We start from the raw sequence: 18,180 nt of genomic DNA, 5'->3' as shown, positions 1-18,180 counted from the left end.
CACATAGAAACAGCAGCACAGAGAAACAGCAGCACATCAGCACAGAGAAACAGCAGCACAGAGAAACAGCAGCACATCAGCACAGAGAAACAGCAGCACGGCAGCAGAGAAACAGCAGCACAGCAGCAGAGAAACAGCACCATAGAGACAAAAGCACATCAGCACAGGCGTCTGGAGGACAGGAGGGGGTTTTGCTCTCAGCACTCAAGCCCACAGGTGGCTGTTGGCATTTACTGTAGTTCTTGGTTTATGTCCCTGTAGAGCTCCTATGTGTGTGTGTGTGTGTGTGTGCATGCGTGGGTGCGTGTGCGCGTGTGCGCGCGTGCAATGTGTGTGTGTGTGTGTGTGTGTGTGTGTGTGTGTGTGTGTGTGTGTGTGTGTGTGTGTGTGAGGGTTAAAGATGTTAATGAATTTGTATATTCTACAAAGGTAAGACTGGAAGCACCCCTCACAATAAATAAAACAGAAAAGTACAACAAAATACAACAAAATATAAAACTGACTTTCATTCCACTGAATCCAGTCCCTTTTTGATTAAGTGATTAAACATGTCATTAGAAATGATTAGGTTTATGTTATTAGTAATGACATGATCTCTCTCCCCTCCCTCCAGCCAATGGAACTGGCTCCAGTAGTCAGCTCTCCACTCCCATCTCCAAACAGTCTCCCATCTCCACCCCGACCAGCCCTGGGAGCACCCGCAAGCAGAAGGTACCCCACACACACTCCACCCCCACTACTGTGTGTGTGTGTGTGTGTGTGTGTGTGTGTGTGTGTGTGTGTGTGTGTGTGCGTGCGTCAACTCAGCCCCCCTAATCCCCCCCCTTACTCTTTGAGCTTCACTGACACATCCTTCTGTCTCACTCCTCTCTCCCACTCTCTTGCACTCTTTTTCTCACTATCTCTATCACTTCTTCCCTCCCTCTCTCTTTCCCTCCCTCTCCCTCCCTCTCACTCTCTCTCTCTCTCCCTCTCTCTTTCCCTCCCTCCCTCTCTCTCTCTCTCTCTGTCTGTCCTCAGGACCTTTACCTGCCCTTGTCTCTGGACGATGAGGACTCCCTGGGCGAGTCGGTGTGAGCGCGCTCAGTCACTCCCCCGGCCGCCCTCTGATGCTCCGCCCATGAGGCGTGGCTGCGGCTGCTGCCCGCCTCTAGCACCAGCATCACTCGGTTGCTATGGTTACACCAGAGGGGAGAAGTCAGGCAGCATCAGTAATGGCACTTTGCTATTGATTATGTTCTGATGATCTCTCTCTCTCTCTCTCTCTCTCTCTCTCTCTCACACACACACACACACACACACACACACACACACACACACACACACACACACACACACACATGCACACGCACACGCACACAAAGGTTAAACACTGATACTTTGTAAATTATACTTTTGAATGTCTTTGTTTTTTTTGCTCATTTCATTATGTGAGATATATGCAGGGCATATATTATCACTGGCATCATAAACACCGTGGATTTCTAAAGACACAGAACAGAAACGTTCTTCTCCTAACACGTCATCAGTAACAGTATTTCTTAGTCTTTTTAAGGATGTTTTCACCAGTGGATTTACATAGACTGTTTCTTGTTCATTTTTTAAATGTTCATCTGGGCTCCTTTCAATGTTGAAATGTTTTTTTATTGATATATGGAGACAGGAAGTTTGATACCAAACTTTACGATGCTCACTTTGGTAACAACCTTACAGCCACAAAAACACAGTGAGTTCAGTTATGTGCCTGCACTGACTAAGACATTTTAACGATTTTAATGATTTTCTAACTTTATTACCCCCTTTAGGGTTTTTATTTTTTAATTATTCTTCATTCAGAATTTATAATTATTATTGTTGCAAAAAAGGCTTTTGTAACGTTTTATACTGAGACAAGAGTGTTGATACCTGCCTTCCTAAGCAGTGGGTGGTTCCGAGGTGGTTGCTTTGATTTCACTAGAATGTAACAGTATCAGTTTTATCAGTTAGAACTGTTTTAATAATGATATCCTCACTTATACTCTCTTTTACAATCCGTCAGTCATTCTTCATCAGTGCTATCCTGATCTAATCGAGAAAAACAAAACAAGTCTGCACAAACCCAAAATGAAAATCCATTTTGTACATAGTACAACTATCCACTTTGATAGTTGTTGGCTTGGCTTGCACTCAAGTGAGCCAAAACACTGGCATAGATACAACCAGTTAAACACGGCGTGAAAAAAACGAGAAACAATTTGACCGTCCGCCGCTCATGCCTGGAGAAGCACGACGATCTCAGCACATACATCACCTGAGGGCGCACGCGAGGGACGGTCGTCCTGCACAGCGACACTAACTACATTTGGATGAGGCTGATTTATAAACTGAAATACATTTAGAACTTGATAATGATTCCTTAAGTGATTTATAAAGCACACTGCGTTAGAATGCCATTATCACTTTACATAGAACATTCTGTTCAGTGCGCACCCTTACTTTTCCATTGGATACAAATGTCTTTTGATGGCAGGTTGTTTTAGTACGGAAAAGGAAGCATTTGCTATGTTTATGTAAATACAATGTACAGTCATGCTTTACATTCAACATACAGGACACAAAACCATAAAAATTAAGGAAAAAAAAAACTTGCACAAACCCTCACATTCAACATTATCTCATGTGTATCCATATTGGTCGTATTAATTGATGATTCATCTGTAAAAGCTAAAGGAAATGTTTTTTTGTGTAAAGGAAGCACCTGCCCTAGGATCGAGCAGTACAGAATAAAACCGCCAAAGCTGACAGCCAATCAGGCCCCCCTGCATTAAATGACTAAAGCACACCAACCAACCATCTCTCCAAATTAATGTGACGTCATAGAACATGACTCGAGACAGTTGCACTAAAACAAGAGACCAATTTCAACCTGGTACAGACCAAAATATGCAAAGATATGGATCTGGTCAATTTTCTGCAACATCTTCAGTGGAAATTGTTGCAAATTGATATAAAAACGTGGATCTCTCTTGCTAGAAGTGTTGTTAGGCACGTTCAAATATGCAATGATTCCAAGTTTTGTAGAAGCCAAAGTCTGTACTGAGCGGAAGGGCCCAGATTTGACAAGTCTGAAAAACTCAAGTGATTCTGTATGTCCCCCGTGTTCCCTGTAGATAGCCCCACCCCTTGTGTCCATTAAGCATGCAGTCCTGCATCTGCCCCTGCAGCTCTCCTCCACCTCCAGCTCCACCTCCAACTACCACTACACCCCCACACACACCTAGAGCTACAACCACCTACAACTACACCCACACACACACCTAGAGCTACAATTACACCTAGAGCTACAATTACACCTAGAGATACACCTGCAGGTACAGCTCACCTACAGGTAGACCTACATGTAAAGCCACAGATCACCTCCACTTAGAGCTGTCCTCCACCCACAATTCACCTCCAGCTCCTGCTCCACCCATACCCACAGCTTACACCCACAGATATAGCTACATATCAACCTCCAGCTCCACTCACAGACACAGCTTCAGCTGCACCTCCACCTGAACAACTCACACAGCTACAACTCCACCCATAGCTACAACTCCATCTACGGCTCTGGCTCCAACTCCACCTAAAGCTACAACTCCACCCATAGCTACACCTCCACCTACAGCTCCACCTTCACTTACTGCTTAACACGTACAGCTACACCTCCACACCTCCTACAGATACACATACAGCTAAAGCTCACCTCCACCTCCACCTTCACCTACCTAAACATTTCACAGCACCATGCCAGTTTTAACAGAGTTACATGTGATCAAACGACTAGCTGGAGGGTGTGATTGAGAGCTGCCAGACATGTCAAAAGAACCATCCATCACGCGTCTCACGGTTCCTGTTCTGGAATATTTAGCTCCAAAGGTCTCCTGAACTCTTAGGTGCCAAATATTCCTGCAGGGTTACACTCCAGAATGTTGTGTTTTTCACTGCATTGGTGTTGTCATCAGTTACGCCCTATTTACCACACCGTGAGCAGAACTAGCGGGAGGCATCTCCAAACCCATCCAATCAGGTTCACTTGAGAGCTGAAAAGAGCCTTAAGGCCAACGTCCACTGGCGACGACTCAAGAGATAGAACCGTTTTCTAAACTTTGCCGTCGACGTGCGTCAGACGCCACCAGTAGACTTTGCTCTGTTAAAAGTAATGTAGTTCTAAACTTTGGCGTCACTTGACGCGCGTCAGATGCCGTTAGTGGGCGTTGGCCTTTATAGAAGGAGCTACACTAAGGAGGAGGAGCCATAGCCCACAGACCCCACTGTCCTCCTAGACTAGTCAGAGTTGAGCATACCATATGACTACTACCGTTTAAGATCAGGAATGAAGCGTGACAAGAGTGCACCTTTAAGAGGAATGTTTGTGACCTGTTTGTTTAGGCTTTTCTGTGGGAACAGTAGTTGCATGGATTGTCCCCTTTTTGAAGAATGAAAAGACTTTGGAAAATTATGAAGTAATCGATAATAATCAGCATTAGTTTTAGGATGACAAAGCATCTTGCACACTTCCATGGTATTTTTAAGTATTTGTCATCCCATGTTAAATACGAGCCCTGCGCTCCTGCCTAAGAGAGACTCAGTACTTTTGGACTTTTCTTCACAATGACTTGTTAGTCACAGCAGAGTCAGACCAGGCAGTCGACGGACTCCTCGGAACCGGACAGGTCCAGAACCCACAGGGTGCCCAGACCCCAGCAGAACCCACCACGCCTCTGTATGGGTGATAGTTGTGTATTGATGGAGGTTGGACCTGCAGCTATTTAACAGCTAGAGGTGCTGTGTGCTGCTGGGTTTGAGTGCTAGGTGTTGCTTACGCCAGTCAGACGGAGCACAGGATATGGAGACCATGCTCTGAACATTGTCTCTGTGTGTGTGTGTGTGTGTGTGTGTGTGTGTGTGTGTGTGTGTGTGTGTATGTGTGTGTGTGTATGTGTGTGTGTGTCTGTTGCATGTCTGTTTTTACACACTCCCTCCCTCAGCCCGCGTTCAGTCGAGATGTCAGTGGTTTTACTCTCTTTGCGTCTGTTCCCGTGTCTAACAATAAAATGCCCCTCTTTCGCCCTCATGATTGTTTTTAAGAAAGCTAAAAGCAATCGTTCTCTTTTTTTCTTTAACTGTCTTTAGAACTCAGTCTGTTCATGTCTGTAGACAACAGAAAGGTCAAAATGAAATCAAATCTCTTTTTCTCCACAGTTGATGAGTAGAAATGTTTAAGGTGAATAATGAACAAGGGAAAAGAGGAGACCAGTTCCTCTGCTTCTCCCTTTGGTGCCTTTCTGTTTTCTTTTGTACACTCGACCAGACACCAACGACTTTAGTCACGGAGGCAATGAGCTTCAAACTGTACCGTCTTGTTTTTCTGTACCATAATGTTTGTATGAAACTTCAAGATACTGCTTCTAACAGCAACAAAATTGTTCTTCTGAAAATGTTTTTAAGTTTCCATGAAAGCGCTTCTCCCTGTTCAAGTTCTACTTCCTGCTTTTAGTCAATAAAAGCTGTTGTCATGGTAACACTGCCTGTCTCTTGGCCCGGCTTCTTTGATGTGACTTTGCCCCTTGTGTTGAGTTTGAAATGTTAAAACGTTTAAAAACATGGTTATGAGTTTGTGTAGGCGTCGCACATCATAGCCTTTGGTCTTCTGGTGTCCAGAGCTGGTATTAGCATGGAGAAAGCAGGGTGTTCAAAACACTGCATCCTTAAGTGCAGAAGTGTGATGTGTACTAGGCTGCATCCTCAAGAGTTGTGATATGCACTATATCTTCATGAGTAATGCATGAGTGTGAGCTCAGTTTTGTCTTTTCTAGGTGCACAGTAGGAAAACACTCCTCCATACTGCCACTTACTTTACTTTTTAAAGTATGTTATTTTGGCCAATACTCAGACAGGACAGTAAAGAAAGGAACAGGAAGTGAGTGGGAGATGGAGTGGGATAAGGAAATGACCCGGGTCATACTTGAATGGACTGGCGCCACATCGCCGCCCCTGTTCTGTACAGTATTTAGTGGGACTCGTTTCCCCACAGTAGAGTAGCGCTTTATAGAGTCCATCTAAGCCTTCTGCTGGCTCCACTCCTGATGAGCTGCTCAGGGAGCTAATTGTGTGTGTGTGTGTGTGTGTGTGTGTTCCCTCCAGTTTTAGCCCTGGCCGCCGTTCAATCAGACCTCCTGGTTGGCTGCTTGTGTTCTAGATTTAAAACAGACACCTGGCTCATTCACTTGAGAGGCTGTGGCATGTTGGCATAGCCAAAAGCAATCTTATTTCTATGGGGTCCTCGAGCATCTGTAGGTAGGCTGATGTAAAGACATTATGGCCTGATGACATGAACACTTTGAGTGGGTTTACTGCCTTTTGTGGATGCCATCAGATGTTTTGCACTGTTGCCTTGGCAACAAGTCTTGGCTGTAGCTTATAGTCCGGCAGCCCAGAGCCTTTTGATCAAACGAAAAGACTACCAACGTTTGAGCACAGGGGCATCCAGGGTATGACCTGCAGATATGGATGTCTGCTGGATCCCCTCTGCTGCATTTGGCCCCTGGGGGCCTTAAAGAGGGCTGAAAAAATGTGTTCGATCAAACATTCAAAAGTACCATCTCAAACCAACCTGATATAAACAGCCAGGTCACACAGAGTACTGAATGGCCCCTGCCAGACAAATAATCCACTGCAAAGGGCCCGACAGACACCAAAAAAGGGCTCCTCAGATATGGCCTAGATCAAACGAAGGAGGTACCACATGAAACCACCTTGAAATGAAAAAGCACATCCCACCGAACCCGAAAATCACCATGCCAGACAAATTACTTGCTGCAAAGGGCCTGCCAGACATCCCTCAAATGTGGCCCCAATATACAATATCATACAATTGACGAGATTAAAATGTTGAGAGTACCACTTCAAACAGTTTCTGAACCAATTGTGCACATCCACAAAGTACAACCATCAGCATGCCAGAAACATTTTCTGCTGCTTAAGGTCCACCAGACACCCCTGAAATGCAGTCCCCACATACGGTATATTGATTCACCTTCAGTACATAATGAAAGAACCACATGACACTAAAAAATGCGAACATTCACAGAGCACAAGTGCACCATAATTTAGGTTAGTTCAAACATTGGCATTCGACTTACAACTCATTTACAGTAATTGATTAAAGGGCTATAGCTTATGGACTGGGAAAGAAAGATTAACTGCAAAGTTCAAAGTTATATTGTATGTGTTACTGTATATATTATATAGTATAGTTACTGTGTTAAAGTATAAGTATAGTAAGTAAGTTCTAGCTATTGCCATACAGGTGGGTCTCAAAAAATTAGAATATTGTGTAAAAGTAATTTTTTACTCTCTAATTTATTTAATATCTATATTCTAGATTCATTAGATATAAAGTGCAATGATGTTATGGAAAGATGTTATGGAAGCCCAGGTTGCTTTGAAAATGTCCTTAAGGTCATCTGTATGGTTGGGTCTGTCTCTCATTTTCCTCTTGACAATAAACCATAGATCTTCTATAAGGTTCAGGTCAGACTAGTTGTCTTTATTCTTTTGCCATTATTCTGTGTTCAGATTTTTTTTAATTTAGTCTATTATATTTGTATTTTTGATAAGGCTTTATGTTATAGTGAAATGTTTATTGACGTCATTGTAAGTCGCTTTGGACAAAAGCGTCTGCTAAGAACCATAAGCATAAGCATGTACACTCTCCCATTCCTCCATCCTCCTATCGTTCCTTCACAAAATTAATTAGAAGGAGGGGCTAAGACTAGAGGGAGGGAGGAAGGAAGGCAGGGAGGATAGACAAAAAGACAGATGAGAAAACGCCAGAGAATGTCTCTGGCGAACCCTTCTTTTTCAGTGAGCTTTTTTTTTTGGCAGTTTGCAAACAGAGTGCATTATCACCATCTGCTGGACTGAGGTGTAATGGCAAGTGTACACTGTTCTGGCCGGGAGAATAAGGCGAATAAACTTGAACTTGACATGACCTGCAGAGGGCACCTGACAACAAAGATAGAGAAGCATGTGTCACTTTTGTTATTATGATATAGGTTTAGTCAGATTTTTCTTTTTTTTTTTTTTTTCTTTTTCGCATGCCCAAATTTCCGTCAATGATTCCCGGGACACTGAAAGACCGGGGTACACGAAACTTGGTGGACATGTAACCCCACATGGATAGCATGGAACCATCGTTTTTCGTTTTGATCTGTAGCCCCCCGCTGAATTGGACCCCCGAAAGGAGGGTAGGGCAGACACAGTTTTCTGTGAATATCTCGAAAACCGTAGGGCCTAGGAGGTCCACCTTTTTTTTGTATGTTGGTCTTAAGGGGGCATGTCAACCCATCCCATTACCACTTATTTCATGTATAGCGCCACCTAGTTAAAAATTAAAAAGCAAAAAATTAGGTGTTTTCATCACAATATCTCTGGCTGACAAGGTCAAAACTGCACGAAATTAAAAGTGTAGGATCATTATGACACCCTCTGAATGCATGCCAAGTTTTGTGTACTTTCGTTCATGGGGGGCCTTACAATAAAATAATTTATGTGTACATTTAGTGACGTACACCAACAAGGATTCCCGGGACACTGAAAGACCGGGGTACACAAAACTTGGTGGGCATGTACCCCCACATGGATAGCATGGAACCGTCATTTTTCGTTTTGATCTGCAGCCCCCCCGCTGGACTGGACCCCCGAAAGGAGGGTAGGGCAGACACAGTTCTCTGTGAATCTTTTATGGTATGTTGGTCTCAAGGGCCCACATCAACCTGGCTCATAATCACTCATTTGTGATTTACCTCCCCCCCCCCCCCCCCCCGGTAAAAAATGAAAATGCAATATTATTCTGCTTTAATCGCCCCTATCTTCAGTTAAGATGTTCAGAACTGCACCAAATTTTATGTGTATGATTGACCTGGCATTCTCTGGGGGTCTGGGGGTATGCCAAGTTTCGTAGAATTTCATCCATGGGGGGGGGGGGGGGGCTAATAAAATTAGGTTATGTGTACATTTAGTGACTGTACACTCATTGGCCTGTAAATGGCGGTGCACACATATAAACATGCACACACACAGGCACCCACATACTATCGGTATTAGAACGGCCGATACATAATTACAAATTCAGTAGGATCAAAAGAAAGCCAAAATATTCATCATCATCATTATGGCTGCATTTTCAGTATTGGCGATAAGTAGTCGTTTGTCCACTAGATGGCGCATCGTTGCAGTGAGACGTAATTTTGTTGGAAGTTAAAAGTGGGTTGGAAAAACAATGGACACTTCCTACAAGGACTGTAATTTACCGCAGAGAACATCTAATAAGGACAGGACGATGTTCACATGAAGTGTAAGTGAGGATGAAGTAAGGATGTTTATCGGACATGCTTGGTTTTTACTGCAGGTACGTTAATCTTGTAATATCAATAAGGACCTAGGTAATGTTACCGTTAGCGTTGGTTGAGTGATGGAGGCCCATTTGATTGATTGCATTTGTAGAAAACTATAAATGCGGTTATACCAAGCAAATTGATAGCAGCACTGTTTGTATCTTTCGACTGTCATTTATTGCACGTGCTACAAAATCATTCTGTGCAATGGAAGATTTACCAACGTTACACCGGTCTGATAGCCCACAGTTTTGCCTATACATGCGTGAGACTGAGACGCCTGTTTATTTTGTTTTAAGTGCGTGCAGGGTGTGAGAGGGGAATCGATGTGCTTTGATTCCAGCTTGGTAGTTGTAGTCTGTGAAATTAAAAAGCACGTGTGTGTGAAGTATCCAAACAATGACACCTTCATTTCATTATGGCTGCTTTAGCAACACACCTTAAGCTACTGTGTAGTGGGTCCCATTTAGAAGTGGCTACTTCATTCGCGCTTTCCTTGACTCATGGAGCTGCGTGAATGTTATTACAACTTTTCGCCACGATATGGCAGTTTAAGTCCGCTTGATACTGTAAGGCGTAAGTCATTGGTTTCCAAAGGAGATTTTATTTGTGTCGCCAGCATAGCCTATTGAGAATTTATGTTGTAAATAGGCCTACCTTATAATCCTACCTGTAGCTTAGGGAAGCTAACAGCTTTCTATTAGGATCTAGTTTGTTAGTTGCCGTTTTGTCATAACTCCCTGATGCATTTTTGCATTTAGAATAGCCAGAGCGTGTATATCTCAATCGGAAAATTAAACAATATCGGGTGCCTATGGACTAGGCTGGGTGAACCCAGCCTGATCTGCCCGCTATTTATTTTTTGATTTCTTAAAAGATTGAGCTTGGTCTGATGAAAGCCAGACTAGCCATGGACCTCAGTTACACACTGCAAGTGAACATGAATCAGCCTATATTTGCACGAACAATAACGGACAGCTCTTCAACTTTGGCCCGTTAAAATGTGTATGAACAGTCTAGCGACGCATTTCATCAAGGCCCATTTGGACATGTGAGTTATTTGCACCACTGGTTAGATGTAAAACAGCATTTCGTTTCAGACTACTGTTACTTAATTTGTGCATTAACAATAACGTTTCAGACTACTGTTACTTAATTTGTGCATTAACAATAACGTTTCAGACTACTGTTACTTAATTTGTGCATTGACAATAAAGTATTACATGAACTAAAGATGACTAAAATCTTATGTAGAAGAAGAAACATTCACAAAAAATCCATCCATCCAAAAATGACCTTTGTTTTTGATAGCTGTTGAAAACGGCATGGAACTGACAGAGATGTTTTTGTTTATAAATACATAAAAAATAAATAACATTATGCTGATACCTTTTGCTTTTCCCAAATACAATGTAGCCTACAGGTGTAAGTGACCTTTCATCAATCCAGTTGCAATGGATGCACTGTGATGAACTGCCCTACTTGTGATTGTTTAGAGATTTTAAAGGTTTTATAACAATGCTACATCTTCTTTGGCTATTCTACAATCTATTCACCTTTTCAGCACCAGTAGGCTACTTTCTGTGCAGCCGCACACACACACTCAGGCATGCCAAACAAGCATACACAAAAGTTTCAAGAGTGGGGGATGGAGTAAAATATGGAGACAAATTGAAGTGTGATTTATTTTCGCGGAACGGATGTACAGGACTGAGCGGCGGTCATATTTTGTACCGCTATGCGGTACATCTAGTTGAAGTTCACTGTAGTCAACCAAAAACTGATAAGGCAAGCCCATTTTTTTTATATATAATTATTTTTATTTACTTTTCAGAGATTACAGGCAAGCCCATTTCTTGTCAGTAAAAGCTATGACCCTTGTGGCCTTGTGATCTCAACTGACACACTTCAGAGTTATAAAAATTAGTTTGCAATTTTGTTCTGCCAAAATAAAGACACATAAATGAGTAGAGGTGTCCAATTTTTTTATCTTTTTTTTTTTTTATCTACCTCTAAATTGTGATTTTCCACCTTTAGCCTGGGTTCCAGCCGAACTTAGTCCCGCCCACAACATTTGAGGTCGGGAAGTTCGGTCTGGCATCCGTTGTGGAGCAACTATGCTCGCCCCAAATCTGGCGGACCAATCAAATCGGGCTTTACGAAAATGGACAGGTGAGCAACAGTGCCTTGTCTATCACGTCATCTGAGCATGCTTAGGTTGATTATGTTTGCAACAAAAACGCTGTGGCTAGAAGGTGACAGATGGCTTCTAAGACCCCATATGGAACATGCATATTATTTCAATGAGGTTTTATCACTGAAAACTATTATTTCTGAAAACTTTGGCCAACGTTGAGATGTGGGAAAACTCATGGTTTCACTTTCATCAAGGGAAAACAGTGTGTTGCATTGTGACATGTTGTTCCCTCATTCGTTTGAAATCTCTGATTGACCACCTGTTCGAGGGATTTGCGACAGTCTTAGATTTCGCTAATGAGTGTGATATTGACGGCACAATAACTTTTACAAAAGACCAGAAAACAATGTTAAGGCATTTGTGGAGAAGAAGGATGGTTCGTGTGTTTTTCCTACATCTCACGGTAAGTTATTTCGTTGCTCTGATTGGTTAGGTCTATCCAATATGGGGCAGCCGTGGCCTATAGGTTAGCGCTTCAGACTTGTAACCGGAGGGTTGCCGGTTCGAACCCCGACCAGTAGGCTGAAGTGCCCTTGAGCAAGGCACCTAACCCCTCACTGCTCCCCGAGCGCCGCTGTTGTTGCAGGCAGCTCACTGCGCCGGGATTAGTGTGTGTTTCACTAATTCACTGATTGGAATAAATGCAGAGACCAAATTTCCCTCACGGGAGTATATATACTTATACTTATATGTAATTGAGTGCAGAGGCATTCCCCCCCTGTATCGGTTGAAACACACCCAATAATTATGTCCCAATGGAGCAGAATCAGATTCATATTCTGACTAGAATTGAGTATGGCTACGTCAGGCTACCTTTAAGTAGCATACCATTCCTAAACAATTCTAAATTAATCTTATATCGTTTTACAATTGTCTTTAGTTTCATATTGTTGAACCTGGCCTGCGCAACACAGTTTATCCATATTGCGCTGCATTATGGTGTCAGTGACCAATCGGCTTGTGGCAGTCAGCAGGAAGCATCAAAGATTAGTCACACAGCATGTCATGTATACGAGTTTGGATAATGAATGGATTTTTAAAATGGACATACACTGATTTCTGAATCGTCATTCTGACATAGGCTACATTCTGACATAGGCTACATCCTGACGTTTTTTTTCTCTTTATCGTGATTTAATAAACTTTACAGACTTTAACCATATTTATTCCTTCTGGAGTTAACAATGAACTTAGATTAATGTAGGAATTGAATAGTGATTGTGTGGCCTGTGAGGGAACACCTAGTGATACCCTTGGTATTCCTCAAATGGTAGCCTATAGCGATGTGGTCAAGATACACACTGGTATACCATGGTCTGCCTTACCTGTGACCATGTCATGGTCCACCTGATTACAGAATTTATAGTTTACCCACCTCTTTTTTATCACTACACCCCTGTTTGTGGATGTGCAAAATTGGTTCAGAAACTGTTTGAAGTGGTACTCTCAACATTTAATCTTGGTCAATTGTATGATATTGTATATTGAGGCCGCATTTGAGGGGTGTCTGGCAGGCACTTTGCAGCAAGTTATTTGTCTGGCATGGTGATTTTTGGGTTATCATTTATGACCGCCGTGCAGCGAAGCGGCGGTCATATAGGTTTAGTCAGATTTTTTCTTTTTTTTTCTTTTTCGCATGCCCAAATTTCCGTCAATGATTCCCGGGACACTGAAAGACCGGGGTACACGAAACTTGGTGGGCATGTAACCCCACATGGATAGCATGGAACCATCGTTTTTCGTTTTGATCTGTAGCCCCCCCGCTGGACTGGACCCCCCGAAAGGAGGGTAGGGCAGACACAGTTTTCTGTGAATATCTTGAAAACTGTAGGGTTTAGGAGGACCATTTTTTTGTGTATGCTGAAGGGGCCATGTCAACCCATTCCATAACCACTCATTTCATGTATAGCGCCACCTAGTTAAACACAAAAAAGTAAAATTGAGGTGTTGTAATTGAAGGTATCTGTGACCTAACATAGTCAAAACTGCACGAAATTGGAAGTGTAGGATCATTATGACACCCTCTGTATGCACGCCAAGTTTTGTGGAATTCCGTTCATGGGGGGCCACACAATAAATTAATTTATGTTACTATACACCAACTGGCCTGTAGGTGGCCGGAGACAGTTTTCTGTGAATATCTCGAGAACCGTAGGGCCTAGGAGGTCCACCTTTTTTATGTATGTTGGTCTTAAGGGGGCATGTCAACCCATCTAGTTAAAAATTAAAAAGCAAAAAATTAGGTGTTTTCATTACAATATCTCTGGCTGACAAGGTCAAAACTGCACGAAATTAAAAGTGTAGGATCATTATGACACCCTCCGAATGCATGCCAAGTTTTGTGTACTTTCGTTCATGGGGGGCCTTACAATAAAATAATTTATGTGTACATTTAGTGACGTACACCAACAAGGATTCCCGGGACACTGAAAAACCGGGGTACACAAAACTTGGTGGGCATGTACCCCCACATGGATAGCATGGAACCGTCATTTTTCGTTTTGATCCGTAGCCCTGCCGCTGGACTGGACCCGAAAGGAGGGTAGGGCAGACACAGTTCTCTGTGAATATCTTGAGAACTGTAGGGCCTAGGATGACCATTTTTTTCCGTATGTTTGCCTCCAGGGGTCATGTTAACCCATTTCATGTGCACACATTTGCACAAACAGATACACACACACACACACACACACATACATTCACAGTAATCATACGTATGACACATACTCACACAGTAGACATATGTACGCTTGCATGCACAGGCACTTACGCAGGCACACACACACACACACACACACACCCACACACATAACATAAACATAACACAAACAATCAAGAATTTCTCAGGATTATGAACAGGCAAGATGGAGGTGGGGTTGTATAAAATGAATTTTACATGTGAAATCTCTGAACTAATCATGTTTTGGTACTTGTTGTCTAGCAGATACCAGTGAGAATTGAGTGTGGATAATGCAATTTAGTGAGGCAGTTAGAATCATATAGGCCTTTCAGCGTGATTTCTTTTTGTGGAAAAAATGTGCTGGACTGGGCAGCGGTCATATTTTGTACCGCTCTGCGGTACATCTAGTTCATAGTTTGTGTAGTCATTCTACAAGCTATACCTTTCATTTGAGACCAGGATTATGCTTTTACACCAAGAGGTTGCCACACATAACACAGTAAGGCTTATTGTCAGTATGCATTTTGGGTTACCAAAAGTCCATGATAGCTTCAGCGAAAGTTCTACTAGGAAGACTCGTAGTGTAGCTTACTCCTCCCATGCTTACACGGAGCCAATCTTAGCTTTGCCTACTTTCGGGAAAGCCCTGCAATCTGATCATTCACTCATTCAATCAGCGCTAGCCTATAGGAATTCAGTGGGCTCTTTAAATATGTACCACCTAACACTGCTTCTGCTTCTCAGTACGCTGACTTTGACGTCCTAGCTCAGGCTTCCGCGTGGACCTGGGCTCTCTGCTTTTTTACATTCGCCCCTTCTGCCCTCAGTGGCGTTACTTGTTACAATCCTACCGCGCTCGTTTGCTGCGCTGTTCAGACCTGTGCGTCCTTCAGTCAGGACCACTGCATGTCGCTTCATCGCTAATCTCTGCCTATCGGAGCCAGTCACGCTCACGCTGTTGCAGCCTTCAATTCACGATAGCCTACTGCCGGGTCGCCGTCCTCGCGCAACTCTGTTGCAGGCCCATGTCGTGTTCGGCAACAATTTCTCAAGCTTCAGCGTCTGGTTGGTAAGGTTATCGTGCTCTCTTCCCAAGCTCCTCGAGCTGGGCTACACTCTACCCACAGTCATGCAACCTGCTTGCCAACGATATTCGGCGGGCAGCAAACTGACTTGTCTGACATGGTTTAACTTTCACTTAAGCCTCCTTACATAATTCCTGCTGATTTTATAATCCTTGCGATTCGTGCTGTAAATTGCTGGCCTGCACCACGCGCCGTTGAACCCAACCCTGTATTAAGACCTGTTTAATTGATGTCCTACACTCACTGTGGTTATCTCGATGTCTACCTTGGTTGAGCGTCGTCAAACCAGTTGTATTTTTGTGTAGCCTCTTAATTTGCCTCGCTGCTCGTTGGGCTGCATAGGCTTTAGGCTAGGCTACTCGTCTGCTGGACCTTCGGTTCAGGTATCACTCCTTGTGCATGGCTGCGGGAAGCCAGTTCATCGTTGCATTCGTTTAATCATCTGGGATTGCGTCCCATACCTTCTGGTAGGAAGTCTACACGGCCTTCCTCGGGTGATTCTCTGCATGCACTTGCCGTTGCTCAAACTACTCTCAGCTACCGCTGATCTGCGATGTCCCAGGTATGCCGTGACGTCCCCGACGTTCTCAGCTATCTGGGTTCTCAATTTTGGGGGGTCTTACACCAAAGCTCGAACCAAAATGACGGCACGCCGGCCCATGGTCATCAATTGCCAGTATGTCACACAAGCTATTATCTAGGCAATAATAGGTGTTTTCTTTCAATGCCCGTATTATGTCAGTGTTCATGAGCTGACACCACAGTGTGGGCTCATGCCCACATGGTTGAGCTTTTAATTAAGAAGCTGTGTCATTTGTGTATGTAACATATCCTTCTAGTGTCTTTTGTATGGTTAAAATGTCTTTTCTGATTCCGTATTGTGTATTGGGTTCCTAGGAATTCTATGGCAGGCCTCACTTTGCTCACTGCCCACCAGCGGGTCGCTTCAGCACTCCATATATTGGTTTTAATGGTTACCGGCTGTCCATGATTATGTCGGCATTTTGCTAGTTGTGGTTTAAATGGTGGCCTATGCTGGAAGTTCGTTGATCACGACTACCAACGTAGCCGTTGGCTGGTTTTACCGATGACGATGCTACATGTCACCTGTCTAACCACTCCTTCCTTCTCGCAGGTCAAACGGAGCGGTCCATCATCACTGGCAGACTCAAGTCTCCTTCAGGCCAACGCCGCCCCCTTCATGCACTTTCTTTAGACAACGGGTCTCTGCGTGTCCGTGTGATTTCAGCCCATCTAGTCACGCCATCAGTCACATTGATTGCTGACTCGAATTGCTGTTTTAGCAGGATCCTCTGCAAATAATGTGTACTCTAATTTCCATTCTCCATTTTGCCTTGGCTGTTTTGTTTTTGGCAGATATGCTCACCCGAAGTGATCGCGCCAGGGAGGACGTGCAAGTTCCTTTTACATTCTCCTCCCAATCTTTAATTTGCTAACCCCTGCAGGTGCATCATGCCTCCCCTCTTCCGTTGAGGGGATGCAGTTCGTCAATGGAGAAGCAGTTCCACATATCACACTAACATCTACTTTCTTACAGGGATGGCAGTGCCGGTTCACAGAATCACGCAATCGTGTGGATCATGTTTCCAGTTCATACTGGAGGGGGGGTCATCCCTCCGTCTTCACAAATCTCCCGAAGGCCAGCGCCTTCGAGGATATCTCCTCTTGTAGCACGGCTTAAAACTAGCCTTCCTAATCCCAGCACTTATCACCTGTCTAGAACTGACTCTTGACTGTGTAAAACCGGCACTCACTGATGCACTTTCGTTATTGTGCTCTACCTTGTAAATTGTTTTTAATTGCACTGGCATTGTGGGAGAATTGTTTTAGCTTTAACCTGTTTGCCGTCACGTTGGTCTAGGTTGCCCTAGACGCTGGTTGCCCAGCTCACTGTCCAGGTTGCCTTGGACGCCGGTTGCCCGGCTCATGACGCTCGTCTAGGTTGCCCTAGACGCTGGTTGCCCAGGTTGGTCCAGGTGGCCCTGGATGCCGGTTGCCCGGCCGTCATGTCTGTCTGGGTTGCCCTGGACGCTGGTTGCCCAGCTCATGGTTCAGGATACCGCTATACGGTCAATGTTAACTGCCTGATTCCGGACTTCGACGCAATTGGATGACACTACGTCTGTCATCTGTTTAGATCGCCTATGGCCCGCTATATCAGCTACACATATATTGGTTCCCCGCGATGCAAGGGGCAAAAGTTACGTGCATCATACTCCTTGCCAGACTCAAGTCTCTCCCTGAGCAAATGCTTCCGTGAGAACTCTGGATTCCCAGGGTACATTGTCAGTCGCTTTGATTAAAAATGTCCTGGCCACATGGAATGTCGCGTGGATGCACACCCCTCCACTCACTCAGGGGCCAGTGCTTGGCGCATGACTAATATAATTTCTGCATCCAGTTGGGCGATATGTATTGCTTATTCTCTCCTCATTGCTACCTTTACTCATTGTCTCTCCAGCAGCCAGTTCTAAACTGTACTATCCTGCCACAGTGGTGCAGCTGGTATAGCAAGCTCGCGTTAAGTCATTCTCAGAGCTCCTCTGCACTCTGAGATGCATAAGCGCCATGGTGGTACCCCAGCACTCATCTGTTCGTTGTCTCGTCATATTTCAGTAACATATGTTTCTTCCTCCTGTCACATACAGGCATGAATTGTCCTGAAGTCCTTTGTCTACGTCGCAAGATCATGCTTCCCTTGCATTACTGATGCTGCTCATCTTATTTTGGGGGGCTTTCCAAGAGCAGGTGCTAAGGTGTAGCTCACACGCATCCATC

At 44.0% G+C, this 18,180-nt stretch overlaps 1 protein-coding gene across 2 annotated transcripts in view; it reads left to right on the top strand.

Annotated features, from left to right (window-relative positions):
* Positions 1-5,543, top strand: part of LOC121708438 (neuronal migration protein doublecortin-like) — a 32,498-nt gene extending 26,955 nt beyond the window's left edge. For both annotated transcript variants that reach the window (XM_042091077.1, XM_042091076.1), the window contains 2 exons: positions 614-711; positions 1,021-5,543. In XM_042091077.1, coding sequence (XP_041947011.1) covers positions 614-711; positions 1,021-1,077 — 155 coding nt within the window. In that variant the 3' untranslated portion in view covers positions 1,078-5,543. The remainder of the gene's footprint in view (positions 1-613; positions 712-1,020) is intronic.
* The last annotated feature ends 12,637 nt before the right edge of the window (positions 5,544-18,180 follow it).

Source organism: Alosa sapidissima, chromosome 5 (assembly GCF_018492685.1).
Source record: "Alosa sapidissima isolate fAloSap1 chromosome 5, fAloSap1.pri, whole genome shotgun sequence".
NCBI classification, from domain to species: domain Eukaryota; kingdom Metazoa; phylum Chordata; class Actinopteri; order Clupeiformes; family Clupeidae; genus Alosa; species Alosa sapidissima.
The sequence above is the reverse complement of the archived record's forward strand: the minus strand, read 5'-3'. Positions and strand labels throughout refer to the sequence as shown.